This window comes from Loxodonta africana, chromosome 21, assembly GCF_030014295.1.
Source record: "Loxodonta africana isolate mLoxAfr1 chromosome 21, mLoxAfr1.hap2, whole genome shotgun sequence".
Lineage (NCBI taxonomy): Eukaryota > Metazoa > Chordata > Mammalia > Proboscidea > Elephantidae > Loxodonta > Loxodonta africana.
The window spans coordinates 64,031,124-64,045,539 of NC_087362.1; the positions used below are offsets into that span (position 1 = coordinate 64,031,124).

The 14,416-nt window shown below is 36.1% G+C and overlaps 1 protein-coding gene across 13 annotated transcripts in view; it reads right to left on the reverse strand.

Annotated features, from left to right (window-relative positions):
- The window catches only part of CHD9 (chromodomain helicase DNA binding protein 9), a 230,035-nt gene that overhangs the window by 20,689 nt on the left and 194,930 nt on the right, over nucleotides 1–14,416 (reverse strand). For 8 of the 13 annotated variants that reach the window (XM_064274040.1, XM_064274037.1, XM_064274039.1 and 5 more), the window contains 7 exons: nucleotides 14,191–14,393; nucleotides 10,409–11,317; nucleotides 9,229–9,392; nucleotides 7,291–7,563; nucleotides 6,370–6,538; nucleotides 2,224–2,363; nucleotides 1,712–1,933 (listed from right to left, as the gene is read on the reverse strand). In XM_064274040.1, the coding sequence (XP_064130110.1) occupies nucleotides 1,712–1,933; nucleotides 2,224–2,363; nucleotides 6,370–6,538; nucleotides 7,291–7,563; nucleotides 9,229–9,392; nucleotides 10,409–11,317; nucleotides 14,191–14,393 (2,080 nt within the window). The remainder of the gene's footprint in view (nucleotides 1–1,711; nucleotides 1,934–2,223; nucleotides 2,364–6,369; nucleotides 6,539–7,290; nucleotides 7,564–9,228; nucleotides 9,393–10,408; nucleotides 11,318–14,190; nucleotides 14,394–14,416) is intronic. The other 5 variants (XM_064274038.1, XM_064274032.1, XM_064274033.1 and 2 more) reach the window with 4 other exon arrangements.

The following is a 14,416-nucleotide window of genomic DNA, read 5'->3' on the forward strand; positions in this document are numbered from 1 at the left end:
AAGCTACAGAGTTAAACTAGCGATTCCCATTATGTTTAAAAATTTACAATATTCATTCTGTAATTGTCCATCCATTTTATCTAGTGAAAACTCTTCCCACTACACTTACAAGAGACTATCTGCCAAGTTTTTAAAAAAAAAAAAAGAAGAATTAAACAAATGCTATTTTAGAACATGACACATCCTCTGAGAAAACTAGAGATACGAAAAGCATCTAAAAGCCAAGATGGAGGTTTTCTGTTTCTGACTGGCAGGTTGTTTCCTGGTGACAACAGCAGCAATGTGAAATACTAGACCTAATTATCACAAAGATCATTCTAGGAGCTACACCTTTCATGGTTCTTTTTCATGAACCTCCCCCCACCAAATAAAAAAGAAATTAATTTTTTTTGCTAATAACGTAAGAACCATTTTTCCTTTATATAGTGCTTTGCAGTTTTCAAAGGATTTTCATGTTTTAATCATCTACTCTGTAAATATTTATGGGGTACTAGACACTATGCTGTACATGAGGAATTATGTGTTAGGTCCTGAGGATACAAAGATGAACAGGACACAGTCCTTAGGAAGCGCAGAGGATAGTATAGAGCTTTACTTGGGTTATCTATTCAATCTTCAAAATAGTGGTAGACAGGACAGGCCTGCTAGGTTCACTGTATAGAGGATATGCTTTACTTTTTTACCTTATGAAGTACACAGAATATCAGAGGTTGCTGACACAAAATCTGGTACATCAGCATCTGACAGTAAAGTATTGCAAAATCAAATATAGATTTCTATGTGTAAGAAAGGGTGCATATGCCCAGAAGAAAATGATAAGTAAACAGCATTTCAGAGAATAAGCAGAATACAAACTAATTATAATGATTCTCATCTTTGATTAATGGTAACTCACTGTGTATTCCTATAGCTTGAAGATGAAAAAGAGTTTAAAATTAATTAAACACTGAGATTATAGGTCTAGAGTTGGACTCTGGAGTTTAAACTGACTAGCTGTGTGGCCTTGGACTATTTACTTAAAGTCTCTGTGTTCCAATTTCTTCATCTAAAAATGGTTATAATGATGCCACCCTTATAGGATTGTTGTGTTAAACGGCAGAGCAAATTGCTAAGTATAACGCCAGACAAATATCACAATAAATGTTCACTATGATCAATTATTATAACTTTAAAATAAACTTCCTGAGGGAAAGAATTAGATATTTTATTCCTTTGTGACCTTTACTAAGCCTGATATTAAAAAAAAAAAAAAAAAAAAATGCTGTCGAGTTGATTCTGACTTCTGACTCATAGCGACCCTAAAGGACAGAGTAGAAGACCCCATAGGGTTTCCAAGGCTGTGATCTTTTACGGAAGCAGACTGCCACACCTCTCTTCCACGGCACGGTTTGTGGGTTTGAACTCCAGACCTTTTGGTTAGGAGCTGAATGCTTAACCACTGTACTACCAGGACTCCCCCAGAGCCTAACATAGTACTCTGTGTATCAGAGGTGATGTTTATTACTAAATACATATAGCGTTTGGAATGGAAAACCAGAAAATGATGCTGTATTGTAACAAAGGGGAGATGGTAACTTATTTTTTCTGTAAGTTTCCTAAATCTAGACCAGGAGACATATTTAGCACAAGCAGATGAGAATTCAAGTTTCATCATCATACTCTGACAAATCATACAAATAAATACACCAAGATTTTCAAGGTTATCACCTACAGGAATAAATGCTCCTAAATCTTCCACATAACCCGGGTGCTCCTTAAGCCATTTTTCCAAATCTTTTCTCTTCGGTGCATCATCACCTGCAAGTCTCGTCCCATCTTTAAGGTTAATAACTGGAACTGGACTCTCCGTATCAGGTATTCCTTGAGGTTGAGTATAGGAAAGAGCTGGACTTATCCCTGTAGAAACCTGTGAGGTGGTTATGCCTATAGTAACCTGTACAAAAATACCACATGAAAATTTTATTTACAAGCTTTCTCATTCGAATTTTGATCCCAATGAAAGATTTTGAAGTAAAAAAATTCTGCTAAATTTTTCAAATCTAAAATTTTCATGAACCTTGGCCAGTGTCAGATTCTACTGATATACTATCTAAAACTATATAGTACATTTCCAATTTCCTTATTATTTTAGAAAACATTCACAAAACAGTCCGAAGTATGTTTATTACATTGATTGATTTCCAAATTCAAGAGTCAGTAGTTTTTAATTATTGCTTTACTTACGTGATTAGGTGGTTTGTTTCTGTTAAAAAAGAGGATGTCAACACCTTCTACATTCCTCCTCCTTCCTCGCCTTTTTTTGACTATAGGCTGGTTGTCTAGTATCACTCCATTGGCACCAAGAGCTGATTGAATGGAAGTACCTAATCAAATAAAAAAGGTAAATTAATGATAAAAATCTACTTCTTAAAAAAAATTAAAAGTAATCCTAATTCTATGGAAATGTTAGTTTTTATTTTACACATCTTAAATTAAGCAATTGTTAGACTAAACACATCCCCTCCAATTCTCATTTAAAAATTTGGAGAACTATAATCCAGGCCTCTTTCCACTTCATTTTTTAATGTATGACGTAATATTTTAATGTATAGGCCTAGTTAATCAGCTGAAAGGAAGAGACAGTGTCTATTTCTTTACTTTCCCTTTAGTGCTATCCCAGTGCTATATAAAAAAGAAGAGCACTTATAAATATCTACGGAATAAATTACTAGAAGAATAGCTGCCTACACACCAGAGTATACATTTATAAGTACCTCAGTTTGGCCATTCTCTGTTTAAATCATACTACTAGAGAGTGATTTTCCCTAAATATTACTGATTCATTTTAGCTAGAATCCAAAACGGAAAATTTAGCCTACTTTATAAAGTCCATGTCTTTATCTTAGGATCTAACTATAACAATATTAGAAATAGCTTCCTTTTACTAAATGCCTAGGGGTTCCTGGCATTTAGTTAAGTGCTTGACTACTAGCCAAAAAGTTGGTGGTTTTAACCCACCCAGGAAGTCTCAAAAGATAGGCCTTTCACTCTGCACCCGAGAGGTCAGAGCCTTGAAAACCCTATAGAACACTTCTACTCTACACACATGGGGTCGAATGAGTCAGAAGCGACTCGACACCAACTAACAACAAAATCACACTCAGTGGTGAAAGGCTAAGAGTTTTTTTTCCCTAAGATCTGAAACAACAAGGATACCTGCTTTCCCCTACTGCTATTCAACATTGTACTGGAAGTTCTAGCCAGAGCAGTTAGGCACCAATGCTGAATGCCTATTAGGTGCCAGACACTAGACTAGACTTCATAAGTGCTACCCTTTTTTTTTTTAACTTATTGTATTTTTTGTTGCTGAGGATACACACAAGACATACACCAATTCATCAGTTTCTACATGTACAATTCAGTGACACTGGTTACATTCTTCAAGTTGTGCAACCATTTTTAATTGCCTTTTTTAAACTATGCCTCATCCACTAAGGTAAACTCACTGTTCCCTAAGTTTCCATCTAATCTTACAAGCTGCTGTTGTCAATTTGACCCCATATAAATAGTTCTTAAAAAAGGACAATGCTCAGAGTAGACATTCGTTAGTAGTTAAGCTAAACTACTGTTTGGTTTAAAAAACACTTCAGGGGAGATTTTTGGTTTAAGGTTTAAAGGTCATCTCAGGGCAATAGTTTTGGGGGTTCATCCAGACTCAATGACTCCAGAAAGATAAATGCTATCTTTAATTACAACAGAAACAAAAACAGAGGTATTATTAAGCAGATTTTTAAAGCAAGATAGGAAGTATCAAGTTACTGGCCCAATGTCATAATGGCTAGTAAATAACAGAATTCAAACCCAGATGCTTAGCTTTATAATCTTTTCTCCAGTATTCCAGACAATTTATGGAATGGGCTCTTCAGTTTTGTTCTCTTGTTATATTCTCTGGTATTTTACTCTTTCATTAACTAGTTTTACATCTTGTATCTTTACTAGAGCTTTCAGATAAAATTCGAGGGGTATGCAAAAAAAAAAAAAGCCACTGCTGTCAAGTCAATTCCAACTCACAGTGAGCCTACAGGACAGAGCAGAACTGCTTCAAAGGGCTTCCAAGGAGTGGCTGGTGGATTCAAACTGCTGACTTTTTGGTTAGAAGCCATAGCTCGTAACCACTGTGCCACCAGGGCTCCTCAGGGAATATACCAAGATGAAAATAAAAAGGGCTTCGACTTTGAGAGATAAAGAATGTCAATAATAGTATCTATTCAGTATTTAATTCTAAAATCTATCTAATTTTAACATTTGTCCAGCATCCAATTATGCGCTAAACTCTCTACTAGCCATAGCCACTTTATACCTACTGTTTTATTTAATCCAGCAACCACTCCTCCATCCTGCACTATCCCATTTCACAAACAAGGAAATTAAGCCTCAAAAAATGTTAATAAATTTGCCAAACATCATGCAGTAAGACAGATCTAGATTTCATATCTGTAATTATTAAAACAAGTCAAATATAATAATCTTCAGTTGCAATAGCAATAAAATGTAAAGATTATAGTGGAATTATCAGAGTACATGTAGCTGTATTATTGAGCCCCTTGTTCAAATCCGACAGGCACTCCTTGGAAACTCTACGGGACAGTTCTACTCTGTCCTATAGGGTTGCTATGAGTCGGAATCAACTCGACGGCACTAGGCTAGGACTAGGTATGATGGGCAAAAGAGCCCGCTGCTTACCTTCCCCATCTGTTCCCATTTTCTAGTGAAAAAAGAGTTGCCTAACAAACTATAGGGTTGCGTTAAGTCGGAATCGACTTGACAGCAACAGGTTTGTTTTTTTTTTTTTGGTAACAAACTGTCATTGTAAAGGATATTTTGTGGGTTTATAATTTAGTTATAAAAGGCTGGTTCATATTTGAACTCCAATGTAAACATGTCCGAAAGTCGAGCAACTGGAAAATTACACTGATGATTAATGAATGCACAAGAAACAAATTGATACCGAACTAACTAAATTATAATTAAAATTGGCGGTAATAGCAGCAATTGGAAACAGAAATCAATTTAAAATGACGCTTATTAATAAAGCATTGTTTTCCCAACTGTAGGAATTCCACATAGTGTGCACACGCACAGTAGGAGCTTTGAAATGTTTCCCAGTGTTGCACCGCAGCCAGACTTACTGGAATACTGAAATAGAGTCTTTAGGCCTTACGTGAAAGGAGGATATAAAGAAAACTAAAGCTCTTCATCGGCTTTAAACTTGCATTTGGGGGATTAGTATGCTGTGGTCCACACCGAGCCTCAGTTAATCTTGAGCATCATTCTCAATTCTAGATACAAAACTTTAAAAGGGACACAGACAACTGAAACTACCAAGTAGACCAAGATTAAAAACAAAACAGAAAAACTTTTGATATATTCCTGAATGCCTACATAGCACATAACACTAATCAAGTATTTAATAAATATTTTTTGACTCAAGTTGTCAAAAGGTTAAAAGAAACAGTCCCAAAGAGAGATTTAGCAACTGCTTTCGAAATGCGAAGATTTATCATGTAGACATAGGAATAGATTAATTCTGCGCTGCCTTTGAAGATAGAAATCCAGTCATTGAGAAAAATGTATAGCAGGCAAATTCTGCTTCCAACTAAGAAGACATTTTCTGACAATTACATCTGTACAACAATAACCAGGGCTGTTTAACCTAGTGAGATCCCTGTCCTAGCAAGTACCCCATAATCTCTCAGGGATTAGTCATAAACAATTCCTCTATCCTGTAGATGCCTGGACTATATCATCTCTAAAGTTTTTCTAAAACTTCTCATTTTAAGTTCCTCTACCAAAGACGATTAATTTGTAATTTAAGTGTTTGTTTTTTAAATTTCCAATATGCTTTTGTATTGAAATGTTGTTTGAACTTTTATCTATATAAAGCTACTTTACAAAATGACATTTCTACCCACATATTCAAGCCCCCCCAACTAAGTTTCTTTCCATGCTTTTAAATGTCTTAGTACAAGTTCCAATACATATTTATATTTATTAAGACTTAAAAGCTAGAACAAAATATACTGATTACAGACTTAAGAGAAAGTCCTAACATTAAGAGGTAAATGCGTTCTTACCACGGGAATCTATATAAAAAGAGGATCTGGAAATAATGGGGAATGTTACACACTAAGGAAACACTGGTGGTGTACTGGTTAAGAGCTATGGCTGCTAACCAAAAAAGGTCAATAGTTCAAATCCACCAGGTGCTCCCTGGAAACTCTATGGGGTATTTCTACTCTGTTCTATAGGGCTGCTATGAGTCGGCATTGACTCGACGGCAACGGGTTTGATTTTGTTACACACTAAAACTATTTTTACTTGGATATTCACCTGATACTGGTGGGCATCTTGGAAAATTGACAAGGCTGGTCTCTGATGCGCTTTGAAGCTCCCGAAGGCGTGTGAGGTACTGTTGCTGCCCCAGAGCACCATCTTCAGTATCAAATGATCTCTTCTGAGCAAGTCCTTGCTTCTGAAATGTCAATTTCAAACCACCTTCCTGTTCAATAAATACCATTATTAAGAAAGACAAGAGTTAAATCTCATTGCAGGATATTAAGAGAATTTTTTTTTACTTTGAAAGAGTGATGTAAAAACCCTGAAACACTAATCGAATTCTCTTGTACACAAATCAACTGAAGGAAATATTTTCATTAATTTCTAAAAAGAATATTAAATGCCCTGTATTAAATGAGGGAAAAAAAAAAAAAAAATCCAGTCACTACATATACACTTTCCTGAACAAAATAGTTTTTCGTGTGACTAATACATTGTCACACTGTCAGCTTTAGACATACATCTCTCTGTACATTATTCATATTGTCTTTTACAGGACATTACTCATATTCTAGATACAGAGTAATTAATCCAGCTTCAAAAGCTGTTTTCAAAACTGAAGTGCTATTGGCAACAGTGCATGCTAAATGTTTAAAACAGACGAATGCATGGACGAACCATTTAAATATGATACAGAAGGACCAACGTGGTTAGAAATTGTCAGACCGTTTAAGAAAGCATCTTGACCAGCAGAAGTACTACTTTCAGAAGTATAGGGAAAGAAACTTATTTAATGATGATACCTCTAGTAGAATAATCAGGTTTAATAACCTGGATAACAAAAAGAAACCAATCCAGATACCAAAAAACAAGTCTGTGAAGGAAGTAAGAGTAAGAGCAGGCAGCCATTTGCAGGAAAAGCATGCTGCACACCGCAATCGCAATCAGGTCCTAGGGCAATAAAAATAAACATACGTCTTTGATTTTCACTGTAAACTCCTTTTCTCGTACATGCTTCTTCACCTTTGACATCTGTGGTGACTGATCATGTTCTTCTTTAACACCTGCACCTGGGGGAGTGGGTACACTGGGCTCGCTATATTCTGTAGCTGCTCCAGGGCTGTCCAGCAGTTTTGTGGTATAGAAAGAGGCCACTGTATTAGCATCATAACTTCTTCTAGCTGAAGGCCACTTCCCTTTCAGAACTGTTTGACAAATACTGTCCAACCGGTTGATCATCACGCGATCCTAAAAAACATGCAACATCAAAGTGTAATTTAATAATTGTGCCAGGCCTTTGGGGACTAAGCAGTCCAAGATTTTTAATAGATTTAAACTGGTACTACATATGTATATGTGGTATGTATACATAATCTCGTACACATATTACAGTTCTTAAGAAATTATTCAAGTACAAATTACCTTTGGTGAGGTTCAAAAATATTTTATCAGAAAGATAGCTTCTATCAACCTTTTTTTTTTTCTTCAATCTATTTATCATGCTTTCGGTGAAAATTTACAGAGCAAATTAGTTTCTCATTAGACAGTGCACAAATTGTTTCGTGACACTGGTTGCCAACCCCACGATGTGTCAACATTCTCCCCTTCTCGACCTCAGGTTCCCCATTTCCACTCATTCAGTTTTCCTATCCCTTCCTGCCTTCTCATCTTTGCTTTTGGGCTGGTGTGCCCATTTAGTCTCCTATACATGGCTGAACTACATGTATTATCATTTGTTTTATAGGCCTGTCTAATCTTTGACTAAAAAGTGAACTTTATGAGTGACTTCAGTACTGAGTTATAAGGATGTCTAGGGGCCATACTCTTGGGGTAGCTTTTATTTTTATAATTACAAAACTACTACAGCTTCCATGTAAAAAAAATTAAAAAAAAACTCTGAAGTCTATTAAAGAGTAAAGAATCTTCCATTTTCCCATTTCTCAACTTCACTCGAGGAGATACACACTGATAACAATGTGGTATGTAGTCTTCTAAAATCTTTTCTTTACATCTATTCATAAACATATCTACTCTAAAACATACAAACAACTCCCACATTGTTTTCTCTTTCATAAAAAATCAAATTGCACTATATATATTCTTGTAAAATATACTTCTAAAATTTTATTTATCACAGACACTTTTCCATATGATTGTAAAATTTTAAATTACTATTCTTTGCTAATCTCATGGGAAAACTGTAGCTTCTTATTGTCTAATTCACATTTCATTGATTATTAGTGAAGTTCAGCATCTTCCTTTGGCCATTTGTATTTTTATGTGAATTAAAGAGGCAATTTCAAAAATCTACTAGCTCACAAGCATGAATTCTAAGCTTTAAAGCACATTTGTCCTAAATTTTAATATAAAACATTTACATTTTACGTGCTCTACTTTGCACATTTTATATATTAATAGCAATTACACTACTTGGTATATAGGCAAAACAAATGCTAAGAATCTTGAAAGTTCTCTGGTTCAGAGGCAGCACTATGTTAACACAGAACCTGTACTACTCTAGTCACATACTGGAAGAAGGATTGCATTAATCCAATCTTAACTTCTTCTATCACTAAATATACATGTTCTTAAAATTAACTTTTCTTCCTAGGTCACAACTGCCTAAATTAAACTTCTTCAAGGAGACTCAGTTGGAATTATCTCTTCATAAAGAAGCACTTGAATATTAACTTGTCTGTGACATGAACATTTGTTATAATTTCTTCTAAACATTTTAAGGTTATGTTGAGAAACACACACATATTAAGCAGACCTAACGTACTTGGCAGTAATGAAATGTCATTCTACATTTTCCAATGACCTATTTTTCTACATAATAAGAATATCACACCATTAAAGCAATAAAGAATACTCAGAAAAATGGCCTATCCCAACAAGAAATTACTAATTTACCTTTGGCCAATACGATGCTGCCAGCATATAGCCACCTTGTAAGATGTAAGCAGACTCTGGTGTCCCATTGTTCATCTGGAAACTATCCTGAGTCTCATCCTGCGTAGTGCTCAGTGATGCAACACTTTCTTCATCATAGGCTTTCATGTGAGGGGTACCTTCTGCTAAGAACAATTATCATTTACACAAGACTGCATCAAACAATTTTATTATTTTTTTCAAATCTTATGATTATTCAAACATATTGAAAAATAAAAACAAATAATAAACTCACCTAAAAAAATAAAGGACTTATTATTTTTAAAATTAGCACTAAAGCAAAATAAGTTGTGGTTAAGTAGGGCAAAGTTTAACAAAACAATTTCTCTTCTGCCTGAAAACCTGACCCTCAGGTCTGTGTCCTTGGAAACAGATAAGGATGGTATATGACAATTATGTTACAGGCAATACTGCTGATGATAAAAATAACTCCTTATTGGGTGCCTGCATCTGGACTAGGACTATAAATACCTGCTGGAGACAACACAGTGCCCTAAATGACTTGTAATGGGGCGTGTCCCTGTGGCAATTCTGGAAGCTATGCCTAGGGAGCTGTTACAGGAGATTCTGGCTCCCGTGGCGTATGAGACTCTGTGAGCCAGAGTGGTTCCTGTAGCCACCTGATGTGGCCTCTCTTCTCTGCACCTGCACTGCTGGATTGCTACAAAGACACCTGCAGAACAGGGCCACCTAATACTTCTCTGTTGACAAGCTGTAGTTCCTGTCTTCTTGCCTTCTGAGTAGATGAGTGCTGAGTATGGCCTCTGATATTCTTGTGAGTCTGAATTTCTTTTTAATCTAAGAAAACTGCTGGTGGGTGTTACAAAATATTATCTTTTATATGTTCACTAATCAACCTGTTCCAGGGAAAAATAAAATACTGAATTTGAGGCCACCAAAGAAAAAATTATTATGTAAAACCTCTAATTCCTGTGGCTGGCTAATCCATTTGGCAAGGCCTGGAATCCTTCTGAATAGGAAATGTGTTTACCAGTAATTCTAGTTTCCTTTTCAATAGTACATCTCTAAAAAATTGGGTACATAGAAATTTTAAGTTAACAATTTTAAAACATGCTCATCTAATTTTCATTCTCGCTTGAAGTTTTGTCTTAAAAAGGGTAAAATCAATTTATGCATATACCTCGCTTTTGGATTTCCTCTTCTTCACTGTCACTCTCTTCGGACGAAGATGAAGAGGATGATGAGGAGGAGGAGGAAGAGGAAGAAGAAGATGATGCCGAAGAACAAGATGAGGATGAAGAAGAACTAGAACCTGATCGAGAGTGGGAACAAGAAGAGGAGGAGGAGGAAGAAGAGGAAGATGACCTGGAAGAACAAGATGACCTCTCGGAATCAGAGTCAGAATCAGAACTAGATTCTGACCCTCGTTTGTGGACTCGCTGTTTCTTAGAAGCTGGGTTTGGAGTTAGGGGTTCTGTTCTGGCTGCAACCATGCGTCTGTCTGTTTCTCCTTTTCCACCAGATTTCTGGTCTCCAGTAGCCTGTGGTAAAACACCATTCTTTGGACTGACAGGCTCAGACTTTATTAGTGTCCTGGTTTCCTCAGAAGACATAGATTCTTCTTCAGAAGACTGAGGCTCCTCTTTAAGGTTTTCATTTTTAACTTTCATATCCTCTAGAATTATACCTTTAGCATCTAGGACTCTAGGTAGAGAGGTGAGAGAAGAAGCAGAAAGTGCTACTTGATATTGCTGTAAAAGTGGGGTAGAAGTCCTGCAATGAGCCATCTTACTTTGACTGTAGTTCCTTTGAGCTGCCATAAATGAGAGTTCAGGATCACGAAGAATGTGATAGTCTGTTCGGCTCACTCCATGTTTAGCAGCTCCAACAAGTAAATCCCTATCATGAGGGCCACATTCCCACCAGATGGGTAAGTCTGGATTTGGATGGCAAAGCTTTAAGCGTTCAAATAACTGTGGATGTCGGAGAGCCTGTTCCCGTACTTTTCTTAGAAGTTCAATGCGATACAAAGTCCTAGAAGCACGTTCTTCTGTGATAGGCTGGATAAAAATATTTGGATCCACCAATTCTATATTGAAACAAGAATAAAAATATTAACTTCAAAAATAAGTCATTTTAGACGTAAAACAAATAATACTTCTATATTTACTTCTACTTAATATCACTGTATAGTTTCTAGCATTTCCCTAATATTCTTAAATGAGGAGAAAAAAAACATTTTAAAAACAAGTAGTACTAGAAATCATGTAACGTACATTTAACATTGGCTCTTCTGAAAGTGAGTAAAACACGAGACTATTTTGGAAGTACGTTAATATAACTACGAATTTATTTTTAAGAAATTCCCTATGAGCTATGCCTTTGGAAACAGTTGTCTTTATCAAAAAGAATTTGTTCAAACTCATGAATACAAATTAATATTGTTAAATGATACTTCAATAATAAATATAAGTCTGCATTTCCCAAACTGCACTGAGGTAACTCAAGGCATTGCAGTGAAAAATGGGAACCAAAGGTTTCTTAAGTGTCTGAGGGGAACACAGTAGCATGTGCACAAACTACTAGCTTGAGGTACGGTACTTCAATGTCAACATTAGATCATGTTACATTCCTTTCAAAGTAATATCTTTGTGAAGCTGGATCACTGGCATCTGGGAAGTACTTAAAAAAAGATAGGGCTGTTGAAAAAAGGAGCCCTGGTGGTGCAGTAGGTAAGAGCTCCGCTGCTAACCAAAAGGTCTGCAGTTTGAATCCACCAGCTGCTCCTTGGAAACTCTATGGGGCAGTTCTACTCTGTCCTGTAGGGTTGCTATGAGTCAGAATTGACTCAATAGTAATAGGTTTCTTCAAAGAATGGAGGGACCAACCTACAGGAGCCCTCAATGGTTAAACTGGAACAATTCGAGCAACAAAATAAGTGACAGTCTTGGATTATAACCTCTGGAATAAAATAAGTATCCACGAGACCATACTGACATAAATAAATGATTAAGCAGACAGGTGGGGTAGAAGGGAGAGTTCTTCCTTGCACTGGAGTTCCCCAGTAGTAACTGTTGTAAACAAGACCTATTGATGGATACTGAAATTGATGGTTTAAAAGTTTGAGGGGATACACGATTTCCACAGTTTCAAAGTAGGGGAGATGACAGTAATTTCACAGTGTAAAACCGAGATAAACTACCTTAACCAAGTGATCAAGACCAGCCTCATCTGTAATAACACACAGTGACATCACGAACCACATGACACATCATTTCTGTGGTGTTCTTACTCAAACTGCATAACCTCAACTCAATCACGTGAAAACAGAAGCCAAACCCAAACTGAGGGGCATGTGGCAAAATAACTAATCAATATTTTTCAAAGGCATCAAGGTCATGAAAGACAAAGGAAGACTGAGGACCTGTTCAAGACTGCAGGAAGCTAAGGGCAATAACACACACAATGTGGGATCCTGAAACAAAAAAGACATTAGTGGAAAACTGGCAAAATTCAAATAAGTATTTAGTTAATGGTACTGTACTTATGTTAATTTTCTGGTTCCAATAATTATACTATAGTCACTCATGTAAGATTTTAACATTAGGGATGGCAGGGTGAGGGACATATGGAAATTTCCTGTAAGATTTTTTGTAACCTTTCTATAATGGTAAAAGTACTTCAAAATAAACAGTAACAAAACAAAACCAAAACAAAACAAATCAACACGGAAAGGGAAACGAGGGTGGTGGTGTCTAATTTGATTCCAACATCCGAGAAGCCGCACAGTGCTTGACAGGTGCACACGTCCCACTAGTAAGTCAATGTGGTTATTTAAGAAATGTAAGTAGCATTTTTTTCCTTTCAATTTATGTTATGTTTTCAAACAATTACTGGATTGTTAGGACATAAATACTTATTAAGTTGTCCGGACCTAATTACACTTTAAATAGACTGTTTGGGAGTTCTTTTGGCCTAGGATACTGCAGGAAAAAACTACTCAGACCTCAAAGAGCACTGTAAACTAAGAAAGTCTGGGAAACCCTCTGGTCTACGTAAAACTTCACTCACATATCTAACAAGGAATCCTTACTTTTTCAATCATTATTTAATAATTAAGCCCCCACCACTTTAAAAAAATAGAATCAAATGTGATAAATTCATCCGTATCACTTTATATTGCTGATGGGGACTAAGAAGATGGGGACTAAGAAAAGAAAAAAAGAATGTGGGCTTCTTGGCAACCATAAAGAATAAATAAAAGGCACAATACTTTGTCTTTTTGAACCTATTATGGTCTACCAACAGACTTTAGACTGAAACCTACCCCCAAACTACCTGGTATTTGGGTAATGAAGTGATTGGCTACTTTATTTAGTGGACTGACAAGAAAATTGTCAGGTCAGGAAACACAATACCAAAACAGCCAAACAAAAAAAACCCAAACGTAATAGAAGTCCTTTTCACCCCAGAACAGTTCCTTAGCTGAGCATTAGAACCTCTGAGTAGCTTTTTTTTTTCTTTCTTAAAGAAGGCCGTGGGTAGAGATCTTTTCACACCAAAATTCTTTAAAATGTCTTTTGAGTGGGAGCCTCATCCCTTGTAAAATTATTCATGTATATAAGCCCTCTAGTCCAGTTCTTATAAAATGGTCTCAAAATATAGGTTAGTGTGCTTATCAAAAGCTATCCTTTATCTTCCACCTCCCTTTAATCATAGAGCCCACAATAAACACTGGCTATTTTCTTAAAACTCAATGTGTACCTTAATTCTCCTTAGATCTCATTTTAAGAGTGGGTCCTTCAGCACAGCTTACTTACAGTTTTGAAAAATTGCTGACATGATGAATTAGATGGTACTGAAATCTCCCATAAGAGATAAATTGAAAATTTCTGAATTTTTGTGGTTTTGTTACTTTGACCAAAACAAGAAAAAAAAAAAAAAAGGAATCTTTATACATACCTTCTTTGGAAGGAAGACGGCAAACCCTTCGACACATAGACATGAATGCATACAAATACTTCTCCAAACTATCATCAGTTTTCTTATGCAGCCGAGCCATAGCTCGAAATTTTGTCCAATCAAACTGGCCTCTGTCAGGATCAAATACCACTCCGAATGTAGATACAACTCTATAAAAGTCAGCTTCTTCTCTCCTTGTCCATCTAGTTTGAAGTTTAAAAAAAAA